The following is a 24,283-nucleotide window of genomic DNA, read 5'->3' on the forward strand; positions in this document are numbered from 1 at the left end:
TTCCATTTGTACACTCTCAGAGTTATGGGGGTCCTTGAAAATAAGACAACCACTATACCACACTAAATGGAACAGAGCCTTAATTAGTATCATTGGTAACACCTGTGAAGGAAGTAAGGAAGGGGCCCAATTCATTCCCAATATGGCTGCTGTGCATAGAGCCTATTCTCTTCAAACTTGCCACAAAAATCGCTCATGGCTCTGGCATGACAACCATTTACTGGGGGCTGCAGGGGCCTTTCACATAGAAAGTGGCTTTTCTCTATCCGTCATGATTAGGCATGTAACGATTCACTAGGGCTGTCACGATTACAAATTTAAGTTGACGATTAAATGTCACTCAAATAATTGTGATTATTGCGATATGAAAAATAATGTAAATATACACAGAAATTATTGACATCCTACTATAATTCTAGTAACCTCACGGTGGCTGTGTCTTGGGTGGACTCTTGATCAAACTGTGCATGCGTCGCGCCTGTGTGTGTCTACAGCGCAGACTTTTTACCCCCGGTCTCAGTAGCGGGGGGGCGGGGCGGGTGCGGGGAGAGACAGGCGAGTTGAGTGAAACGAGTTGGGGAAGCACACTGCTCACGCGACAGGACATGCAATAACCCCACGATTGCAACTACTTTCTCCTGCACACTTCACCGGGTACGGTCTAGTATTTAATAATTCTGAACATGTAAAAATAGCAGAAATAGCTGATCTACAAGCTCACAACGCGTCACGAATTTCCTATTTTGATCTGCTATTTCTGCTTTTTTAATATATTTGAAAATCCATGTTGAAAAAACATTTTTCAACATGTTTTTTTTTATTTCTCTTACACATATCCAGTATATATATTTTTAGCAATACTGTGTTTTCTCTTATCCTTTTTTCAATACAGTAGCAAATGACTGAAAACTCAATTTGTATCAATTCTCTTACAAAGATCCTGTATTTTCTTCTCCTTCTTTTTTACGCGCATCACAATACATTGTTTATTAAATCGATTTAAATTGTCAGCAGTTTGAATCGATTTACGATAAATCGTTACATGCCTAGTCATGACTGACAGATGGTTGTAGGAAACATCACCTCTTTCTGCCCGTAATCAATGAGGTTCTGAAGATCAATGTCATCTCTGTAATGGATGATGGCATCGTTGATGAGCTCCGTCACCCTGTTCCGTGCCTGTGCACACAAAAGCAGAATAAACACAACACTGTTATCTGACTGTATGTATGGTACTGTAGTAGCTATAATGCTGGTCATGTGCAGTAGTCTAGGTCAGAGGTCTGCAACAGGGGGTCCGGGACCCCTAGGGGGTCCTCAGAGTTACTACAGGGGGTCCGCCAAATCTGTATGTGATTTGTACATTAACCACTTCACCCAAACATCCCTATTCTGAGGAGAACTTTAGCCAAAAATAGCAGATCTACAAGCGCACAACACCTCGCGCTGCGAGGCGTTGTGCGCTTGTAGATCTGCTATTTTTGGCAAAGTGGTTTGGTATAGGGGGAAAAAGAGCAGACTAAGTACAGAGTGAAAGGTCAGGTTTACTAAGTATTGTTTAAGTACATGGTTAAATGTCTGGAAATACACATTATCATGAATCCAACATGATAGTGCTGTGAAACAAGTCTATGAAGCTGCCTATGAAATCTATGAAAAAATACATATTTTACACAATATATAATGGGGGTCCCTGCTTTATCTCGCTCTCAGCCAAGGGGTCCTTGGCCTGAAAACGTTGAAGACCCCTGGTCTAGGTCATATAAAACTTTTCTTAGGCTTGCTCCTATAAAGTGTAGTTGCTGTAGATTTGGGCTCGCTGTGTAATGTTTACTAATACACTACACGCGGCGGCAGTGGCTCAGGGGTAGAGTGGCTCAGGGGTAGAGTGAACTGGAAACCGCAAGGTTCCCAGTTCGATCCCGGGCTGGGGTGCTCCCCCAGAGTTAGTATCGAAGTGTCCTTGAGCAAGATGCTGAACCCCTAATAGGCTCTATGCACAGCAGCCATGTTGGGAATGAATTTGGCCCCTTGCTTACTTCCTTCACAGGTGTTACCAATAATACTAATTAAGGCTCTGTTCCATTTAGTGTGGCATAGTGGTTGTCTTATTTTCAAGGGCCCCTATAACTCTTCCATTTGTACACTCTCAGAGTTACACACCCACCATAAAGGGGCCATTTGGGAACCAAAATGGAGTGTTTCTAGTGAGCCAACATGCACAATATCAGCACCCTGACCAGAATGGAACAGAGCCTTCATTAGTATCATTGGTAACACCTGTGAAGGAAGTAAGAGGAGGCCCAATTTCTTTCCAATATGGCTGCTGTGCATAGAGCCTATTGCTCCCGATAAGCAGGTTGGTGCCTTGCATGGTTTCCTCCGCCATCGGTGTATGAATGTGTGTGTGAATGGCACAATCAATGTAAATCGCTTTGGATAAAAGCGCTATATAAATGCACCATTTCCCATTTACTACTACTATGTTTAAACCAGTGGTTCTCAAATAGTGGTCTCAAGGACCCCCAAATAAATTTGACCGTGGACCCACATCTGAAAATATTTTGTGCCAGGGAGAGAGTACAACATTTGTATATTTCTAAAAAACATAAATAACATTTTCTTCATGATTTTTTTTTTGGGGGGGCTCATGTGGCCTATTGTCCCTTCTTTTGGGCTTGTTTTCATAGACCTGGTTGCTTGTTTCTCTCTCAAAACCTGGCAACACTGGTTAGTTATAGCTTCACCTTATCAGAGAAGATGAAACCCAAGACACCGGCGGTCAGCTGCATCAAGAAGATCACCGTGAGGAAGATACAGAACTGAGATGAAGAAAGAGAGAGAGAGAGAGAGAGAGAAAAAATGTTTTCAGGTCATTCTGTACAGCAAGGGTTTCCCAAACTTTTCAGGCCGCGACCCCCCCAAATAATTACCTTTTTCAGACCTTGTTGATGATGTTCTCCCGTAAGGAGCCCACACAGAGAAGATACTTACGGTCTGAAGGAGACAGATGTTCTCCCGTAAGGAGCCCACACAGAGAAGATACTTACGGTCTGAAGGAGACAGATGTTCTCCCGTAAGGAGCCCACACAGAGAAGATACTTACGGTCTGAAGGAGACAGATGTTCTCCCGTAAGGAGCCCACACAGAGAAGATACTTACGGTCTGAAAGAGACAGATGTTCTCCCGTAAGGAGCCCACACAGAGAAGATACTTACGGTCTGAAGGAGACAGATGTTCTCCCGTAAGGAGCCCACACAGAGAAGATACTTACGGTCTGAAGGAGACAGATGTTCTCCCGTAAGGAGCCCACACAGAGAAGATACTTACGGTCTGAAGGAGACAGATGTTCTCCCGTAAGGAGCCCACACAGCCACAGAAGGTGATGAAGAACATGAGGACGCCCACCACCAGGAGGATGATGGCAGGGTCCACCGACAGACAGGCCATGGCTGCTTCTGACGCACACACACACACACACACACACACACACACACACACACACACACACACACACACACACACACACACACACACACACACACACACACACACACACACACACACACACACACACACACACACACACACACACACACACAAAATTAAGTCCTGAGGCCGATTCTAAAAATATCTTCTAAATTCTAACAGTTTTCTGAAAATGTTCCTATATATTGTTGTTGCCGGGCAGAAACCTCCTATCTCCATATTTTAACTTTGTGTGTTTTTTTTTTTAAATGAACGCCCTTCTTGATCATCACTAAAGCGTCACACAAAAGCATCAAAAGTCACCCCCAGAAGCAAAGATTTGAGTTACACATTTATATATTCAAAGATTTGTACAAATGTTCAAGATCTTTCAAAAATAGCAGATCTACAAGCTCATAGAGCGGCACGAAGTGACGCGCTATGAGCTTGTAGATCTGCTGTGTGGGTCTGTGTTATTTTCGTGTACATCCAGGTCCTGGTATAGATCCCAAATGTATATGTACAGTGCCTTGCAAAAGTATTCACCCCCCTTGGCTGTTTACCTATTTTGTTACATTACAACCTGTAATTTAAATGTTTTTTTAATCAGAATTTTATTTGATGAATCTGCACGAAATAGTCTTAGTTTTGAAATGAAATGAGAAATATATATATAAAAATAGGATTTTTAAAAATAAAGAACTGATAATTGGCATGTGCATATGTATTTACCCCCTTTGTTATGAAGCCCCTAAAAAGTTCTGGTGCAACCAATTACCTTCAGAAGTCACATAATTAGTGAAATGAGTCAGGGTTGGGTTATAAAAAAAATATCCAAATCTTTGATGATCCCCAGGAGCACCATCAAATCCATCATAATCAAATGAAAAGAACATGGCACCACAACAAACCTGCCAAGAGAGGGCCCCCCACCAAAACTCACGGACCGGGCAAGGAGGGCATTAATCAGAGAGGCAGCACAGAGACCAAAGGTAACCCTGGATGAGCTGCAGAGTTCCCATGTTTCACTGTGGGGATGGTGTTCTTGGGGTGATGGGATGTGTTGAGTGTGCGCCAGACATAGCGTTTTCCATGATGGCCAAAAAGTTCAATTTTAGTCTCATCTGACCAGAGCACCTTCCTCCATACATTTTGGGAGCCTCTGGCATGCCTTTTTGCAAACTCAAAACGTGCCTTCTTATTTTTATCTGAAAGGAATGGCTTTCTTCTGGCCACTCTTCCATAAAGCCCAGCTCTATGGAGTGTACGGCTAATTGTGGTCCTATGGACAGATACTCCAGTCTCTGCTGTGGAACTCTGCAGCTCATCCAGGGTTACCTTTGGCCTCTGTGCTGCCTCTCTGATTAATGCCCTCCTTGCCCGGTCCGTGAGTTTTGGTGGGGGGCCCTCTCTTGGCAGGTTTGTTGTGGTGCCATGTTCTTTTCATTTGATTATGATGGATTTGATGGTGCTCCTGGGGATCATCAAAGATTTGGATGTTTTTTTTATAACCCAACCCTGACTCATTTCACTAATTATGTGACTTCTGAAGGTAATTGGTTGCACCAGAACTTTTTAGGGGCTTCATAACAAAGGGGGTGAATACATATGCACATGCCAATTATCAGTTCTTTATTTTTTTAAATCCTATTTTTATATATATATTTCTCATTTCATTGCAAAACTAAGACTATTTCGTGCAGATTCATCAAATAAAATTCTGATTAAAAAAACATTTAAATTACAGGTTGTAATGTAACAAAATAGGTAAACAGCCAAGGGGGGTGAATACTTTTTCAAGGCACTGTAGTTGGCTGTGGACCCCCATCTGAAAATGTTTTAGGGCAGAGGTCTTCCACAGGGGGTCCGGGACCCTTAGGGGGTCCTCAGAGTTACTACAGGGGGTCCGCCAATTCTGTATGTGATTTTTACATTAACCACTTCACCCAAACATCCCTATTCTGAGGAGAACTTTAGCCAAAAATAGCAGATCTACAAGCGCACAACGCCTCGCAGCGCGAAAGTGGTTTGGTATAGGGGGAAAAGAGCAGACTAAGTACAGAGTGAAAGGTCAGGTTTACTAAGTATTGTTTAAGTACATGGTTAAATGTCTGGAAATACACATTATCATGAATCCAACATGATAGTGCTGTGAAACAAGTCTATGAAGCTGCCTATGAAATCTATGAAAAAATACATATTTTACACAATATATAGTGGGGGTCCCTGCTTTATCTCGCTCTCAGCCAAGGGGTCCTTGGGCCTGAAAACGTTGAAGACCCCTGATTTAGGGACATCAAATCAAAATTAAAAGACATGGCGAGGAGGCCAGCCAGACAATAACAGTCAAGTCACAGGCACCGATGTGAGGCCACAGGCAACTTCGTCCATACTTGACACACACCAATGAAATATTTTATCAGATGTATAAATACATATTTGTCAGATCTATCAAGGCCTACCTGCATGTTTCATCATGCGAGCATACACGCCGATGGCCAGCATCACCATGGAGATCATCTAGAGAGGACAGGAAGAGAAGAACAGTCAGAATAGCCACCAGACCAGACCCGTGTGGCCCAAACATAAGTCTTGTGCTATAGCCATCAGCGTTGCCAGGTTTTGCGAGAGAAACAAGCAGTCTACGAAAACAAAGCCCAAAATAATCGACCGGTTTTAGACTATTTGAAAATAGCCGAGCTTGTCGATCTGCTATTTTCAAACAATTCAGAGTGCCCGCATCTTGAATCCTTTCTTTTTTTTAGCCTACTTTCCCATCTAGCCGGAGGAATACAAGAACACTCGCCCAAAAACACACTCGCCCGGGTCAAATCCGGTGACCTCGGAACGGTCGCCACCAGGTATTCCTAAACGTAACCTCAGTAGAACTATGCTTAAACCTAACCTTATTCCTAAACGTAACCTCAGTAAAACTATACCTAAACCTAACCTTATTCCTAAACGTAACCTCAGTAAAACTATGTCTAAACCTAACCTTATTCCTAAACGTAACGTCAGTAAACTATGCCTAAACCTAACCTTATTCCTAAACGTAACCTCAGTAAAACTATGTCTAAACCTAACCTTATTCCTAAACATAACCTCAGTAAAACTATGCCTAAACCTAACCTTATTCCTAAACTTAACCTCAGTAAAACTATGTCTAAACCTAACCTTATTCCTAAACGTAACCTCAGTAAAACTATGCCTAAACCTAACCTTATTCCTAACTTTATCCTCAGTAAAACTATGTCTAAACCTAACCTTATTTCTAAACTTAACCTCAGTAAAACTATGCCTAAACCTAACCTTATTCCTAAACTTAACCTCAGTAAAACTATGCCTAAACCTAACCTTATTCCTAACTTCATCCTCAGTAAAACTATACCTAAACCTAACCTTATTCCTAACTTTATCCTCAGTAAAACTATGCCTAAACCGAACCTTATTCCTAACTTTATCCTCAGTAAAACTATGCCTAAACCTAACCTTATTCCTAACTTTATCCTCAGTAAAACTATGCCTAAACCTAACCTTATTCCTAAACGTAACCTCAGTAAAACTATGCCTAAACCTAACCTTATTCCTAAACGTAACCTCAGTAAAACTATGCCTAAACCTAACCTTATTCCTAAACGTAACCTCAGTAAAACTATGCCTAAACCTAACCTTATTCCTAAACTTAACCTCAGTACACTCTCAGAGTTATGGAGGTCCTTGAAATTAAAAGGTTTGAGAACCACTGTGCTAAACTAAATGGAACAGAGCCTTCATTAGTATCATTGGTAACAGCTGTGAAGGAAGTAAGGAGGAGGCCCAATTGTGTGCATATAGAGCCCATTGTGGGAGGTGATGTACAGTACACAAATCCTACAAATGGTCTCCTAAGTGTGACGAGTCTGACGGCAGATCTCGCGAACGGCCTACGTTTACTGGTGCTAGATTCCACGAGAGTGTGTTGCTGGGACAGAGAAAGGTCGATAATAAAAGTACATTTTCTCCTGATTTGTCTCTCTGAAAAAAAGCCATTTTAGTATAAAAATCTCGGGTCCAATATTTAGTTCAGTGACCGTGGGGCTAAAGAATGGTTCAGAAGCTGTGTTCACGTTAACACTAGCTCTTCCATTGGAATGAATAGACTCCAACCTGCTTCTGGTCCCCTAAAGCATTGGTTCTCAAAGTGGGGTCTGGGGACCCCCAGGGGTACTTGAGGGGGTTCCAGGGGGTCCACAGCTAAATGATGGACAGGAACAAAATGGACCCTTATGGGTCTGTAACTCTGAGAGTGTACAAATGGAACCAAATGGACCCTGACGGGTCCATTTGTCAGAGTTACATTAACATTGATTTTACTACTGTATATGAATTGGGGTCCCAGAGGTATAAATGCCATTAAATGGGGGTCTGTAGCCTAATGCATGTCAAACTGGGAGTCCTTGAAATTAAAACGGTTGAGAATCACTGCTAGAGAGCCGTAAAAACCTTCCCTTATTGGGGTCCCTAGCTTATATTTTAAAATGGGGGTCCGCGGGGTAATAAGTGTGAATTTGGGGGTCCTTGCCATGAAAAAGTTTGAGAACCACTGCCCTAAAGAGGCGGCCACCTACTTCACGCAGATACGGGAAGTAAAAGCCCTCTGGGCAGTCTTTATTTTAATGTTTGTCTTGGGTAAGAATCCATGCTATGACTGCAGTTTGATGACTAAAATGACAGGATTTCAGGTTGTAGGAAAAGGAGAGAATTACATTGGCCTAATTCTGTGTTCCTACTTGTCACGGGGTGACATCATTCCCCCAGTTTCTCAACGTAAAGCAGAACCATGTGAGGGAGTTTCACACAAGTGTGCCTCATGCTGAGCTAATTAGAACAAACGTTTTCAATTCAAAAAAACATCTCAGGGGATTTCTGATCAAACATGGCAAATCTAATGGAATATTCTGGTGTCATTATACAGTAGGCAGTGGTGGAACGTAACTAAGTACATGTACTCAAGTACATTTTTGAGGATTTCCATTCTTTTACTTTTACTCCACTACATCTCAGAGGCAAATAATACCTTTACTCCACTACTATTATTTGAAAGCTTTAGTTACTAGTTATTACTTTTGATTATTATTACAAAACATACATTGGCCCTATTTAAACTTTGGCTATTTGAAAATAGCCTTGTAGATCTGCTATTTTCAAAAGACCTTTAAGTATATTTTGATGCCAATACTCTACTATTTGTAACAGAGTATTGATACCTTTACTTAAGTAAACAATTTGAGTACTTTTTCCACCACTGATTATAGGTGAACATTTTGTCTGATGCATATTAGTGGGGGGGGGGGGGGGGGGGGGACAGCCATCGCCAAGACAGTAAATGAAAAATGGGTCTTGACCCAGTGTTTGGGAACCCCTTGTTCCAGAGATCATTCTATTCTAGTGAATTGAGCTTGGTACTTTTAGCCAGAGCCTTCTATTGGAGAGTTACGTCAACTAGGGGGCAGAAAACAGTGCCGGTCACGTGGTTCATGTAAACTCGAAATAGTGACAGTTAAACGCTCATAGACTCCAGTGCATTCCGTAAACTTCCAATTCAGGGCTTTGTCACTATTATTCGCCAATAGAAGGCTCTGTAGAAGACTGGCCCGATGAAGTGAACGGAGGTGACGCAACTCTCCTTATATGGCTCTGCTTTTAGCTAAAAGGACTCTTTCATTCCCCCCCAAGCAGCACAAAACCCAGGAGCTCATCTCCTCCAAAGAATAAAAGAGACCTGAGCAATACACTACTCCTCCCCAAAGCAGGTGGATCAAGTTACCACACACACACACACACACACACACACACACACACACACACACACACACACACACACACACACACACACACACACACACACACACACACACACACACACACACACACACACACACACACACACACACACACACACACACACACACACACACACACACACACACACACACACACACACACACCTTTCAGGGAGGGATATGCCAGGCTTGTTTTGGCCCCTGTGTTAAGGGGTTGGTTTTCACACTGAAAGCATGAAACAAAACCCCTTTCTTTCTACAAGTACAATCTGTGTGGCTGTATCATTTTACATATATTCCAAGTGTGTGTGTACTGTATCCTTACATTAATTATCATTTTTTCTCTTTCTGCTCTTGAGTTTTGATTTCTTAAAAAGGGATAGTTCGCCCCCAAACTGACCTTTTTTCTATTGATTAGTCACCACATGGATGCTTGAATTCATGGATATTGTTTTGTTTTGTCGCATTCCTAAGCCAATAATTTGATGACCAGCGGACCGGTGGGCAGCGGTTCCGGTAGGAGACACAAAGGAACCGCTGCCGGGGGTGACTAATCGATTAAAAAAAAGGTTTTGTTTTGGTCCCTTTATTAAGCTTATGAAGCACTTTGGTAAAAGCCTGTAGCACTTGCCCTATTGACGACCAGGCAGTCTTATGGAAAGGTTTCAATTTAATTTAGATGTTATTTAGACAGATGCTTTAGGTTCATTTGTTGTCTTGGCATCCTATAGTTTGTATAGTTTCAATGTACATATTATTTATTGATATTAGAATGTTTAGAGTGATGCTGGGTTCTTGGTTTACCTACTGTATGATCCTAGATTACTGAGGCACTACAACGTCTCTGTGCATTTGGTGTATTACCTCGTGTTTACCTTGCTTACTGTGTAAATCGCTTTGGATTAAGAGAAAATCTGATAAATGCCTACATTGTAAATTGTAAACTTGTATTGTTTTTGCTTTATAAAAATAACTCATCTTGATAAAAGTATCATAAATATCACCCAACAAGGAACTTAACTTAGTCACATTCTTATTCATACATGGATCCACATTGTCTTCTTCACTACTATGATTTTAAAGGGATAGTTCACTTTCAAACATGTTAGGGGTCATTTTAACATCTACTCGAGTTTCACCCCAGACAGTTTTTAAGTTGCTTGATTCAGTATTTAGATCCACTTTAACCATGATGGATCCATTGAAAACGCATTACAAGGCCAAGATCAGTCACCAGAACCAAGGACGGGTGTTTTCAATGAATCCAACATGGTTTAAATGGAGTTTGAAGTTACATACAAATGAATATCGAAATACTGAATAGCAAGCAACTTAAAATCTGTCTGGGGTGAAACACAAAAGCCTGAGTAGGCACGTTAAAATGACCCCAGACATGTTTGAAAGTGAAGTATCCCTTTAAGTGTGGTAAGACGTGTGGTAAGACGATAGGCCACACACACACACACACACACACACACACACACACACACACACACACACACACACACACACACACACACACACACACACACACACACACACACACACACACACACACACACACACACACACACACACACACACACACACACACACACACACACACACACACACACACACAGAAGTGAGAAGAATCACACAGGGCTTTCAGTTCTTGTGTAACGGCTTGTGAGTGTGTAGCCCCGTGGAAACACATTCCTCGCTGAAAAAACTACAAGTTTGTACATGAACTCTGCGTCACAAGGCCAGGAGGCTTGTTGGTGTTGCTCCCAGCTAGTGATACGTTTTGTGACACATTACAATTTACAATTCAGACCTTTAGCATACGCTTTTACACGGTTTACAGTAAGCAAGGTAAACACATACACAAATGTATAGAGACAGTGTAGTGCCTCCGTAATCTAGGATCACAGGTAAACCAAGAACCTATCCTCAGTCTAAACCAGTCTAAACCTCAGTCTTCAACGTTTTCAGGCCAAGGACCCCCTAGCTGAGAGAGAGATGAAGCAGGGACCCCCTCAATATTGTATAAAATTGTGTTTAAGATTCTACTTTTCTTGTTTACTTGGTCTGCTCTTTTTTCCCTCTACACCTATATCTCTTTGCCAAAAATAGCCGATCTACAAGCCCACAACGCCTCGCAGCACGAGGCGTTGTGGGCTTGTAGATCTGCTATTTTTGGCTAAAGTTCTCCTCAGAAAAAGGGATGCTATGTTTCAAGTGGTTAAGGTAAAAAAGAAAATCAAATCACATAAAGATTTGGCGGACCCCCTGCAGTAACTCTGAGGACCCCCTAGGGGTCACGGACCCCCTGTTGAAGACCCCTGGTCTAAACAGTATAATATCAAAAAATATAGAATATGTTCATTTGAAACGTATACAAACTATAGGATGCCAGGCCAATAAATGAACCTGGCACCTACATAGTAACTTGCCATCTAAATGACATTTTAACCTTTGCGTTCACATGTTTCTTTGAAATATGTAGCTAGTTGTTTGTCCATGGTAAACACATAACAGATAAGAGTATAAATTCACAGGAGATGTTATGTTAACTAGCTTGCTGATAATGCTGTGTGTGTGTGTGTGTGTGTGTGTGTGTGTGTGTGTGTGTGTGTGTGTGTGTGTGTGTGTGTGTGTGTGTGTGTGTGTGTGTGTGTGTGTGTGTGTGTGTGTGTGTGTGTGTGTGTGTGTGTGTGTGTGTGTGGGGGGGTTTAAAAAGTGTGTTGTTTGTTAGGCGTTGTTTCAAGAAAATCAGCAAGATTTAACTTCCTGATTTATTTGGTGCTTGTTTCTTCATTTTAACCCATTAAAAACAGGAACAAATCTTTGTAACCACTTTAACCATTGTTTATACTTTGGGCTATTGTAGATATACAAGCTGGCATGAGTGCCACGCTATGAGCTTGTAGATCTGCTATTTTTTGAAACATCATGAAAATGTGTGCACATCTTTGGATATATTTAAAGCAAAATTTTTTTACTCAAATCTCTGCTTCTGGGGGTTCCTGGAACAACATATTTTGAGATGGGGGTCCGCGGCCAAATGCATATTAATGTTGGGGTTCCTTGACATGAAATAGTCTGAGAACCACTGATATAGCAACATATATTTTTTCAGAAAACTGTTGGTAGACATTTGTAGAATCGGCCTCAGGTCTTAATCGGTTAAAGGAGTAATTCACCCAAAACATTACTCATTTCCTATCAATTACACACCCCATGAAGCATGGAATTCATGGAGATGTTTTAGTTTTTGTCACATTCCTATAATTTGATGATAATAATAAAGACCCTAATGTATCTGATATGAGACACAAAGAGTCTCTTTTGTGTCTCCTACCAGATACATTAGGGTCTTTATTATTATCATCAAATTATTGGCTTAGGAATGTGACAAAAACTAAAACATGTTGTGTAATTGACAGGAAATGAGTAATTTTTTGGGTGAACTACTCCTTTAAGGCCAGCCCACACCAATGCAACATGCAACTACTTGCAACTCCTTGCAACCATTGGCTGGAATGGTTGGAAGGAGTTGCATTGGTGTGGACTGGCCTTAAAACCGTTTTGTTGCAAGGAGTATCAACATATTTATTCAGGTTCTCAACTTCTCTACAGTAGTCTATTTTGCTCTAGCACTTATGGAAAGCAGTGCAGGTTTCTCAGTTTAATTCTCAAAGACTCTCAAAAGCAAGACTCTCAGCAATGCAAAGCTCATGTTGTGTAAGAAGCATAGTTCTGCTCTAAAAATGTTTTTTCCAGTTCACAGAAAATCTCCTTATAACTCCGGAGGTTATGATCTGCCGTCATGTGATGTGAGCAGTGACGGAATAAGTACTCACATGTTTTACTTGAGTAAAAGTATCAATACTGCAATGTAGAACTATACTCTGTTACAAGTAAAACATATGCAGTATTCAAAATCGCACTTGAGTAAAAGTAAAAAAGTATTGGCATCAAAATATACTTAAAGTACTAAAGTAAAAATACTCATTATGCAGAATATCCCCATTTCACAGGTTCAAAATGTATACAAATCTACAGATCTACAAGCTTTGCCTCTGAGATGTAGTGGAGTAGAAGTAAAAGTATTGAAGATTGTAAATACTGAAGAAAGAAAAATACCTACAAATTTGTACTTAAGTAAAGTACTTGAGTACATGTACTTGGTTACTTTCCATCACTGGATGTGAGTGAGTGACACAAGGAAAACATAATTATTGTGACCTTTGCATAGTTTGAAATCCTAGCGCTTAGCTAGCTGCGTGCAGTTACTGTTTAACACTTTGTTTTGTGTATTTACTGACACCATACAGTAGCCTACTCTTCTGTTGTTTCGTGACAACACAATAATCAGTGGTGTAAAGTAACTAAATACATTTACTCAAGTACTGCACTTAAGTACAATTTTGAGGTGTTTTTATTTTATTTACTGGAGTATTTCCAATTTTCAATACTTTTACTTCTACTCCACTACATCTCCGAGGCAAATATTGTCCTCCACTACAATTATTTAGTAAACTTTAAACTTTAATTACTAGTTACTTTGTAGATTTGGATTATTATTACAAAACATACATTAACCACTTCAGCCCTATATACATTTTGGCCCTTTGAAAGTAGACGATCTACAAGCTCGCAATGCGTCGCGGTGCGATGCATTGTGAGCTTGTAGATCTGCTATTTTCAAAATATTTTTGTTTTGAAAACTATTGTAATGGGACATTCTGCATAATGACTACTTTCTACTTTTGGTACTTTAAGTGCATTTTGATACCATTACTTTTATACTTTTACTCAACTACATTTAGAATTCTGGACTTTTACTTGTAATAGAGTATTTCTACATTCCAGTATTGATACTTTAACTTTTTAAACAATTGAGTACTTTTTCCACCATATATATATATATATATATATATATATATATATATATATATATATATATATATATATATATATATATATATATATACGTATATATATCTGGCGCAGGGACATGTACCATATAGGCTATATACATGCACTATAAACGACATAGGTAAGCTAAAAACACTTTTAGGTTTAGGGTACTCAACCAAGCAAGGCAGTAAATCAGTAGCTTAGTATAATAGTCCCCCCCCCCCAATAAATGATTAACCTGTAGCTACACAAAAGAATGCAAAGTAAAAGCTCTGTCTCTCTGCTTAAAGGGATAGTTCATCCCCAAAATGTCATTTTTTCTATCGATTAGTCACCCCATGGAGACTTGAAGGACATTTTTGTCACATTCCTAAGCCAATAATTTGATGACCGGCAGCGATTCCGGTAGGAGACACAAAGAGTCTCCTTTGTGTCTCCTACCGGAACCGCTGCCTACCGGTCCGCTGGCCATTAAATTATTGGCTTAGGAAATAAATATCCATGAATTCAAGTCTCCATGGGGTGACTAATCGATAGGGAAAAAAATGTTTTGGGGGTGAACGATCCCTTTAACAGCTTCACACTTTTACACTTCTCGCTCAGACAGAGCTATAAGGCAAGGCAGCATTCTCTGTCAGTGCTCCATCCATCTGCTTGGAAGGAGCTCCAGACGTCCTTTCTTTTGGGTCAATTCAGGGCAATATGGTTTCCAAAACCTTTGTTCAACATTGTAACTGCTTTATTTCTTCTTATTATTAATTATTGCTGTAGGCCTATATGAATGGTAACAGGATAGGTTGGCACCAAGGAAGAATGGGCACCTTGTGTTAAATTGGCTATTTTTTCCAAAATGTAAAAAAAGAACATTTGGAAAAAGTAAAGTCTACAGTACATGATTAGAACATGCTTAAATATTTTACAATTAAGGTCTAATAGTTCTACAATGCAACACATTCTCTACAAAACCTGTAAATCCAGTCATTTCGGGGCATTAACAATAAGTTGAAGGATAAAATGAAGTCTGGTAATGATGTACCGTGCATGTTCACATCATGTATACTTTACATTACTTAAGACCAGGCACGAGCACACCGATTGCCTTCTTGGTAGAAAGTGCCCTTTTTCAATACCTACATAACGTCTCATTTAATCCTTTAAGGCCGGGAAGGGAACGCATGTGTGTCATTTCAAGATGTCTTTGGCTATTCAAAAATAGCAGATATACATCTGCTATTTTTTTAGAAAAATCGTGAAAATTTGTGCAAAATTTGTATATACTGTACATTTCTAACTCAAACCTTTGCCTCTGGGGGTCCCTGGAACAAAATATTTTAGGGTTAGGGTTAGGGTTGCCCTAACCCTACCCTCACCCTAACCCTGACAAATACATATTATTTTGGGGGTCCTTGAAATGAAAAAAAGTTTGAAAACCATTGATAATATAGCAACATAAGTATAATAAAAAATAGAAGACACTTGTAAAATCCCCAGAAGCAAAGATTTGAGTTAAAAACTTTTGTTTTAAAAAAAGTATATATATATTCGAACTAAAAATTTGCACACATTTTCACGATCTTCCCCCAAAATAGCAGATCTATAAGCTCATAGCGCGGCACTCGGTGCCGCGCTATGAGCTTGTATATCTGCTATTTTTATATAGCCAAAGAAATCTTAAAATGACACACAGTTTTAAAGGGTTAATATCTCTCTTGCAAAATCATAGTTGCAGTCCACTCTTCAACTTTTGTTTTCGCATCATGATAAGTCTCTTCTTCTTTTTTGCAAGAAACAAGGGCACTGGCATGATCAAAAGCCTTGACAGTAAATCAAGTCATCAACACTTTGAATAACACACAGTGACAGCAGCAGAACACAGGAAACAGACCTCAGCCTTCCGTAGAATGACTGACACATGTGTGGGTGTTGTGGTCAAAAGAAGCTCTCTGGCTTTTCTTGTTTCATCCAACTCTATGTTCATATATGCATTTCTGTCAATAAAATGTCAATCTACCGGGTATCAATTGCATATTTCTCTATCCACTGCGGATTGATTGTTTATTTCTACCCACAGTGGTGGATTGTCTATACATTTTGACTATAGTTATACCTGTTAATATGCTATTATAAATGTACGGTTAGTGCACTTTGACTAAATGTATATTTATACCTGTTAATAGCTCATACACCAAGCTAATCCCAGGCAGTCCACGTGCAGAGGGCCAAGCAAGAGTTCTGTAGAGCATTGGTTCTAAAAGTGGGGTCCGGGGACCCCCAGGGGTCCTTGGGGGGGTTCCAGGGGGTCCCCAGCAAAATGTGTTAATATAGCGTCACAATAATTCTAACCACTCTAACCTTTTATACTTTGGCTATTCAAAAATAGCAGATCTACAAGCTCATAGTGCGGCACCGAGTGCTGCGCTATGAGCTTGTAGATCTGCTATTTTTTAAAATCGTGAACATTTGGCAAACCTTTGAATATATATATATCTTCAAGCAAACATTTGTAACTCAAATCTTTGCTTCTGGGGGTCCCTGGAACAAAATATTTGAGATGGGGGTCCGCGGCCAAATACATATCATTTTGGGGGTCCTTGACATGAAAAGGTTTGAGAACCACTGCTGTAGTACTTAAATCTCCTGGTTTCTGGTAATCTATTCCTAATCGCTGTGTGCTACTAGCCTCTTATACTCTTTTCAATTACTATTAATATTATTTGTTACTCCTAACTGTACCTCTTGCCTGTATCTGTCCTGAGGTACTGCCGTGACAATATTAAGGCACCTGCCCTCCCAAAGGTTTGTGCACAGCCCTGCTTAAGACCATTTAGACTGGGAAAGAATCTGTGTCATTTTTTGATTTCTTTGGCTATACAAAATAGCAGATATACAAGATAATATTTTTTGAAGCGAACATTTGCAAAATATTTTGTTACAGGGACCCCCCGAAGCAAAGACTTGAGTCACAAATGTTTGCTTTAAAAGGCATATATTAAAATATTTGCAAGCGTGGCTATGAGCTTGTAGATCTGCTTTTTTTGAATAGCCAAAGAAATCTAAAATGACAGAGATGCGTCCCCGGGATTGAATGGGTTAAGGCCATTTTACTTTATAACATTTTAGACAAAATAGACAATTTTACATGGAGGTGCCCAGATGTCCCTAGTACCTATCCTATATAATGTCTACCTGTTGAGTATAGCGTTCTGTATTGTTACCTATAGGCTAAATTGACAATGAGTCTGACCCTCAACTATTTCATCCTCAACTGTTAACGAGTTGAAATAAAGGTTAATACAAATAACAAGGTTAAGATACATTAAACACCCACCCAAAACATCAGGTTGAAATAAATAAATAAACAAACAAACCCTGACCCAGAACATCATATCCATTGAAAACAGACAGCAAGTATTGGACCACAGGACTGACAAACGTCCAGTCCTTGTCATACTAATATATATATAAATATAATAATAATTATATATATACACACACACACACACACACACACACACACACACACACACACACACACACACACACACACACACACACACACACACACACACACACACACACACACACACAATTATATTAATGTTATTTATATAATAAATAAACTCTCACCCAGAAGATCATGTTGAAGACAAACAGCAGGTATTTGACCACAGGACTGACAAACGTCCAGTCCTGGTCATGCTGGGACGCATCAGGTGCGTCTCTCCTCCTCCTCATGGCGTCAGATATAGACGTTTATTTATGTATTTATGTATGTGTTAAAGAAACGATCGGCTCGTTTCAAAGCATGGTGATGCAGTAGTAGTAGTAGGTTATGGCTGATCCCTTAAAGTGCGTAAAGTCTGTGTGAAAAAAAATAAAAAGAAAGTGGAACCACTGCCCACGACCAACACGCATTTCCTGCTTAAACGCTCTCTCCGAAAAAATAGCCGATCTACAAGCCCACAAGGCGTCGCGGACGCCACGTATTGTGGGCTTGTAAATCTGCGAAGAATACACCTACCAGGCTTTTGTTTCTTTCTGTTGTCAAGAAGTGGGTGTGTACTTAGCTCTGGGTCCATACCATGGGCGTAAGGCAGAGGTCTTCAACAGGGGGTCCTCAGAGTTTACTACAGGGGGTCCGCCAAATCTGTATGTGATTTTTACATTAACCACTTCACCCAAACCTGCCTGAGGAGAACTTTAGCCAAAAATAGCAGATCTACAAGCACACAACACCTCGCGCTTGTAGATCTGCTATTTTTGGCAAAGTGGTTTGGTATAGGGGAAAAAAGAGCAGACTAAGTACAGAGTGAAAGGTCAGGTTTACTAAGTATTGTTATACATGGTTAAATGTCTGGAAATACACATTATCATGAATCCAACATGATAGTGCTGTGAAACAAGTCTATGAAGCTGCCTATGAAATCTATGAAAAATTAAATATTTTACACAATATATAATGGGGGTCCCTGCTTTATCTCGCTCTCAGCCAAGGGGTCCTTGGCCTGAAAACGTTGAAGACCCCTGGCGTAAGGACTTCTTCTTAACGCGATGTGACTTTTCAGCCGTTGCCGCACAGCCGTGGTAGCGCAGGCTTTGGACTTTAGTAAAAAAAATAAAAGATACACTTTCACTACTCACCAAGACGAAAACGGGTTTAGATGTTGCAGTTGAAAGCCTACTTTCCTTAGTGGGAATACTCTGAACCACCCATCACGTCTAAAATACACTTTTTGACCAGAAAAAGAAAATATTCCACCGTATGGATTTACTCCACTGCGCCCTCTACAGAACTTGCCAATAGAAAAGTCCCATTAACCAGATCTGTAAGGGGCGCAGTAGAATAACTAAGAAAAAAATCCCATCAAGTGGATTATTTTACATTTTGGTCAAAAAGTGTATTTTAGACGTAAGGTGGGGGGCTCAGAGTGTTCCAACTAAGGAAAGTAGGCTTTCAACATCTAAAAACGTTTTTGTTTTGTTGAGTAGCGAAAGTATATGTTTTATTGTTTTACTACAGACGAGAGGCTGCGCAGCCTGGGGTGTGCGGGCAACGGATGGAAAGTAACATAGCGTTAAGGAGAACTCCTTCTAACCAGAGCTAGATGTGTAGCCCAGTGGTTTTCAAACAGTGGGTTGGGGCCCACTGTTTGGGACGCGGACCAATTTTCATGGGTCGCGAGTAAAATATCCCCTTTTCGTTTTCTACTTTAAAAAAATAATAGATTTATTATTTCAAAAGATTATGGATAAGAAAAAAAATCACAACGTTTCATCAATTGAAAACAATTCCAACATGTTTCAAGTATTTCATGAATAAAATCAAATAAATTCTGCTAGTGAAAATAGCAGACCTACAAGCTTGTTGTGAGCTTGTAGATCTGCTATATTCACTAGTTTGGGAACTTTGGGTCCCAAAGGTCTACATTTATTTTTTGGGTCTTGACTCTTGAGCTAAAGTGTGGGAACCAGTGCCACTAGCCAACACACAGAGTAAAATGTTCATTTGTTAGTTTAGTTAAATGAATAATGAGGATTATGCCATGGTGTAAAGTAACTAAGTACATTTACTCAAGTAGGCTACTGTACTTAAGTACAATTTTGAGGTACTTTTACTTTACTGGAGTATTTCCAATTTTCAATACTTTTACTTACTCCACTACATCTCAGAGGAAAATATTGTACTTTTACTCCACTACAATTATATGAATATTACAAAACATACATTAACCACTTCAGCCCTATTTAAAGTTAGGCTATTCCAAAATAGCAGATAGCCTTGTAGATCTGCTATTTTCAAAAGATTTTAATACAATTTTATAAATATGAAAACTTGTGAAATGGGACATTCTGCGTGAGTACTTTTACTTTTTGTACTTTAAGTACATTTTGATACCAATACTTTTGTACTTTTACTCATGCACATTTTGATCCGGACTTTTACTTGTAGAGTAGCTATTTCTACATTGCAGTATTGATACTTTTAAATTGAGTACTTTTTCCAGCATCGCTCATCCGCAGAGTTTTATGTAATAACGCCATCTAGCGGATTTTAATAGGACTAACAAATACTGGAGATGATGAATGGGGGGAAAAACACTTCTCATGAAAGTGAAAGTTCCACTGAGTTCTTGCAAACTAATTTGCCAATAATGAACATGTGTAAATGTACAATACGAGCTTGGAATTTCACCATTAGGGGCAAGGCCACTTGGCCTTTGGTGTTGTCAATTGTTTGAGAGAACAAAGGCCTTAAATAATGCCCGAGCATTTGATGTCCACATCATTTTGTTTGTAATAGCCTCTGTGAAATAAATAAATGAAAATATTATTAATTAATATTTGTATTAATATTTGTGTATTATGTATTACAAATTACCAATATTTGTACCAAAAAAAGGAAGTGCGGTGTGGGAGGGTTATCAAGGCCACTGTGGCTTTAGGGCATTGTTTCCCAAACAATGGGTCACGTCACGGTCCTATTTTTATGGGTATACTACGTATCCTTTCCCCCCCCATTTTTTCTTTTACAAGAAATGTGTAATTATCATTTAAAAAACATTATAAAAAAATAAGAAAAACATCTAACATGTTCAGAAATGAAATAGAAAGTTCCAAAACAAATCCAGAGAAACGCACCGTTGAGAGCTTGTAGATCTGCTAATTTCACTAGTTTGGGTCTTGGGGAGACATCAAATGTCTTTTTTGAGTCACAAGCAAAAAAGTTTGGGAACCACTGCTTTAGGGCATAGCCTATATCATTTTCTGGAGGGCAAACTCAGGGGCCAAGCTGCCATGGACTTCACGGCCCCCGTGAGTTTCCTGCACTGGTACAATATGATATTCAGAAAGGAAACACACTTTCTATTATATACTGCCTAAGATAACACTGTAACTACCTAGAAAGATTACACTCAGAATAGTGCATATTGCCAACACTATGCAATATATGTTGGTAACAGCCGTGAAGGAAGAAGGTTAACATTTAAAACTACTTGTCAATATGGCTGCTGTGAAATGGGACAATTGAGGTTTGGTTATGTTATTTCGAACGTGACCTTGAACGTGATATTGATACTTTTCAGCTACTGACAGCCAAACACGATATCACACTCACACACACACACACACACACACACACACACACACACACACACACACACACACACACACACACACACACACACACACACACACACACACACACACACACACACACACACACACACACACACACACACACACACACACACAGTTAGACCCCTGCTGATCCACACCATTAAAAACCTGACAGCTTTATTATCGTTTGTCTTGTATTACTATTACTAATGCTACAATGTCAGGTTCACAAGACATAACAACAAAGATCACCGTGAACATTTCTAATACAACATTAAACATCTAACATGTTCAGAAATGAAATAGAAAGTTCAAAAAAAAATCCTGAGAAATGCAACGTTGAGAGCTTGTAGATGTTCGCCAGTGACCTCTATATGGCGGAATCAGGTCAGACCACTGTCCAATCAGAGCAAGTCAGAGGAGGTGACGTCATCAAAATGACACATGGAACTGCAGAGCATAAGAGACGTGGCCCCCAGAACCTCAGCAGCATTAATCCTTGTCAAGCAGTCATGCGTCTTCCGAGACTGAGACAGCTAGATGTCGAGAGTAACACTGAGCCAGGGTAACGCCAAAAAACCCACCAGTATGAAGCTCGGCGTCTTCCAAGCCCCGCCCCCATATCAGGAAACAGAGCAGAACTTCATCGCGGAGAGACAGCTGGAGAACGTGAGCATGCCGCCGCCGTCTGAGAAAGAGAAGGCCTGGAAGGACGAGATGGACCACATGAAAGGTCTGTGGAAAGAGGTTTTGGACGAAAAGCTCATCTCCGCGGACGAGAAGATCACGGAGATGGAGCGGACGATCAGAGACATGGAGAAGGAGAAGAAGACGTCGGAGCTCCAGGTGGTGGCGATGAAGGACGACCTGCTCTTCCAGTCGAAGAGCAAGAAGGCCTTGTTGAACAGAGACAAGTCCTGGAGGGAGCAGCTGGGCCTGATCGAAGGCCTGTGGAAGCAGAGGCTGGAGGAGACCGTGAACGACCACCGGCAGAGATGTGAGATGTTGCAGAACGATGTTAAAGAGCTCCAGTACCAGCTGGGCCACGTACGGAAGGAATGGATAGAGCAAGAGACCGATTGGAACAATAAAGAGGTTCTTTGGGCCAACGAGAGGACGGCTTTGGAGGAGCGCCTCAACAGCAAGAACCGCAAAAGGACGAGTTTCTGGAAGAAAGTGTTCTTCTGGAGATCACGAAAGGCGACTAGGACCGCCGGCCCCAAACCCTCAGCGGAGGCCGAGAAGGCGGTTCCAAAGCCCGCAGTCGCCAAGTTCAAGAAGTTCTTTAAACGCACGGGTCCGTGGGGCCCGATAAAGAGAAGGAAGCAGCGTTTTGTGTCCTCCGTGGGAAAGAGAATCAAATCCCCCAAAGATCCAATTTCCAAAGAAGTACATTTCCGGATTTCCCGCGTAAAACAATCACCTCTGCATTGATTTATTGAAAGAGGTCGACGTTTTGGGCTTAGGGCTTTAGGTGCTGCAGCACAGGGCACCAACCTTGGGGGCACCAAACGGCGGGGAAAAAGTGAACTATCACGGCAAGAGCGCAGAAATTCGACCCAGCGCCAAATCTTGTCAGGTGAAAATGGGCATGGAGTTGCTATTTGGGTAGTTGCGTAATGATCTAAGGAATCCAACGGAAGAATAATTTTGATTGTATGACCTACATGTACGGTTCAAGAGCTATAGGCCAAAATGTAAATTGGCTTGTTATAGCACCATCATGAGGCCGATTTGAAAAATGTATGCTTCCGTGGCCTAGAGGGAATGTGCGTGCAAAGTTTCACGGCAAATGGACGCTGCATTTCATTATCTGAGGCATTTTGTTCAAAACGGGCCACTCCTGCAAACTGTTTTAAGCCAATCTTAGCCAATCAGGATGGAATATGAAAAATCGGACAGATCCATCTCGATCACATGACTATAGAGATGTGATCATTTGTGTGATGTTTGGACAAAATTTGTGTGGAAATAAATACAAAAATCGGGCTCGTGGTGGCGCTCTCACAGGCCAACGTGATGAAATTGGGCCAGAGGTTCTGCTCTGGCCTCCAGGGAGTGTGCGTGCACAGTTTCACGCCAATCGGTCCAACGGTGCCGGAGATTAGCTGACCACAGACAGAATGATGATGACGGACGGACGGATGGACATACTGACAACAACTGAGGAGCCATTGAAGAGAAGAGCCCCACTCCCGTTCCGGTTTACATAAATGCATTTATTTTTTGTGCCAAAAACAGCAGATCTACAAACTCACATAGATCGGCTATTTTTTAGATTTGGTGAGACCCTAACCCTAACCCAAGTAACAGGGACAACCCAGGTCCAGTTTACTAAGTCTAGAAGGTTTACGCGGTTAAATGACTTTTCATAATGGAAGTCAACGAAACCCGGATTGCCCACATCAAAATCCTATGTCGTCTGGCATTTTGTTTTAAAATACAAATCATGGTCATGGGTGGTATGGCCGATTTAGAAGAAATATAAAGGTCTTAAATTGTCACTTCACAGTCATCTGGGGACCCCCCAAAATCATTTGTGGACTCCCCTAGGGGGTCCTAACCCACAAGTTGAGAACCACTGCACTAAACGAAGTAAACATTTGTTTAGGGCCTCGTGATTGGTTCATCCCTCCAAGATCTTTTTTATTTATTCTTTGTTTTGCCAATCAATTAATCCACCGTCACAACTGTAATAATTAAATGTATGTTCACTCCTGCCAGTGAGTGATGTTTATTTTTATTGTTTTTATTTTATTGTTTTATATTGTGTTAATTAATGCTACCTTTTACTTTCAACCTAACATCTCTATTTTGGGCATGTTATTATAAACATTTGATATCCAATCTATCGGCTCACAACACGTCACTAATGACTATGGTTATTGACTATGGTTAATGACTATGGTGCTGACTATGGTTATTGACTATGGTGCTGACTATGGTTAATGACTATGGTGCTGACTATG

General features: G+C 40.5%; 1 protein-coding gene across 3 annotated transcripts in view; it reads right to left on the minus strand.

The window, feature by feature from the left end:
- The window catches only part of tspan33a (tetraspanin 33a), a 28,490-nt gene extending 10,382 nt beyond the window's left edge, over positions 1–18,108 (minus strand). The window contains exons 1-5 of one of the 3 annotated variants that reach the window (XM_084049343.1): positions 17,823–18,108; positions 5,931–5,988; positions 3,331–3,452; positions 2,748–2,822; positions 1,084–1,179 (exon numbers count right to left, since the gene is read on the minus strand). In XM_084049343.1, coding sequence (XP_083905469.1) covers positions 1,084–1,179; positions 2,748–2,822; positions 3,331–3,452; positions 5,931–5,988; positions 17,823–17,930 — 459 coding nt within the window. In that variant the 5' untranslated portion in view covers positions 17,931–18,108. Of the gene's footprint in view, positions 1–1,083; positions 1,180–2,747; positions 2,823–3,330; positions 3,459–5,930; positions 5,989–17,822 lie in introns of all 3 variants that reach the window. The other 2 variants (XM_084049342.1, XM_084049341.1) reach the window with 2 other exon arrangements.
- Positions 18,109–24,283: the final 6,175 nt, after the last annotated feature.

The sequence above is a fragment of the Gymnoscopelus microlampas genome, assembly GCF_963454915.1.
Source record: "Gymnoscopelus microlampas genome assembly, chromosome: 23".
Classification (NCBI taxonomy): Eukaryota; Metazoa; Chordata; class Actinopteri; order Myctophiformes; family Myctophidae; genus Gymnoscopelus; species Gymnoscopelus microlampas.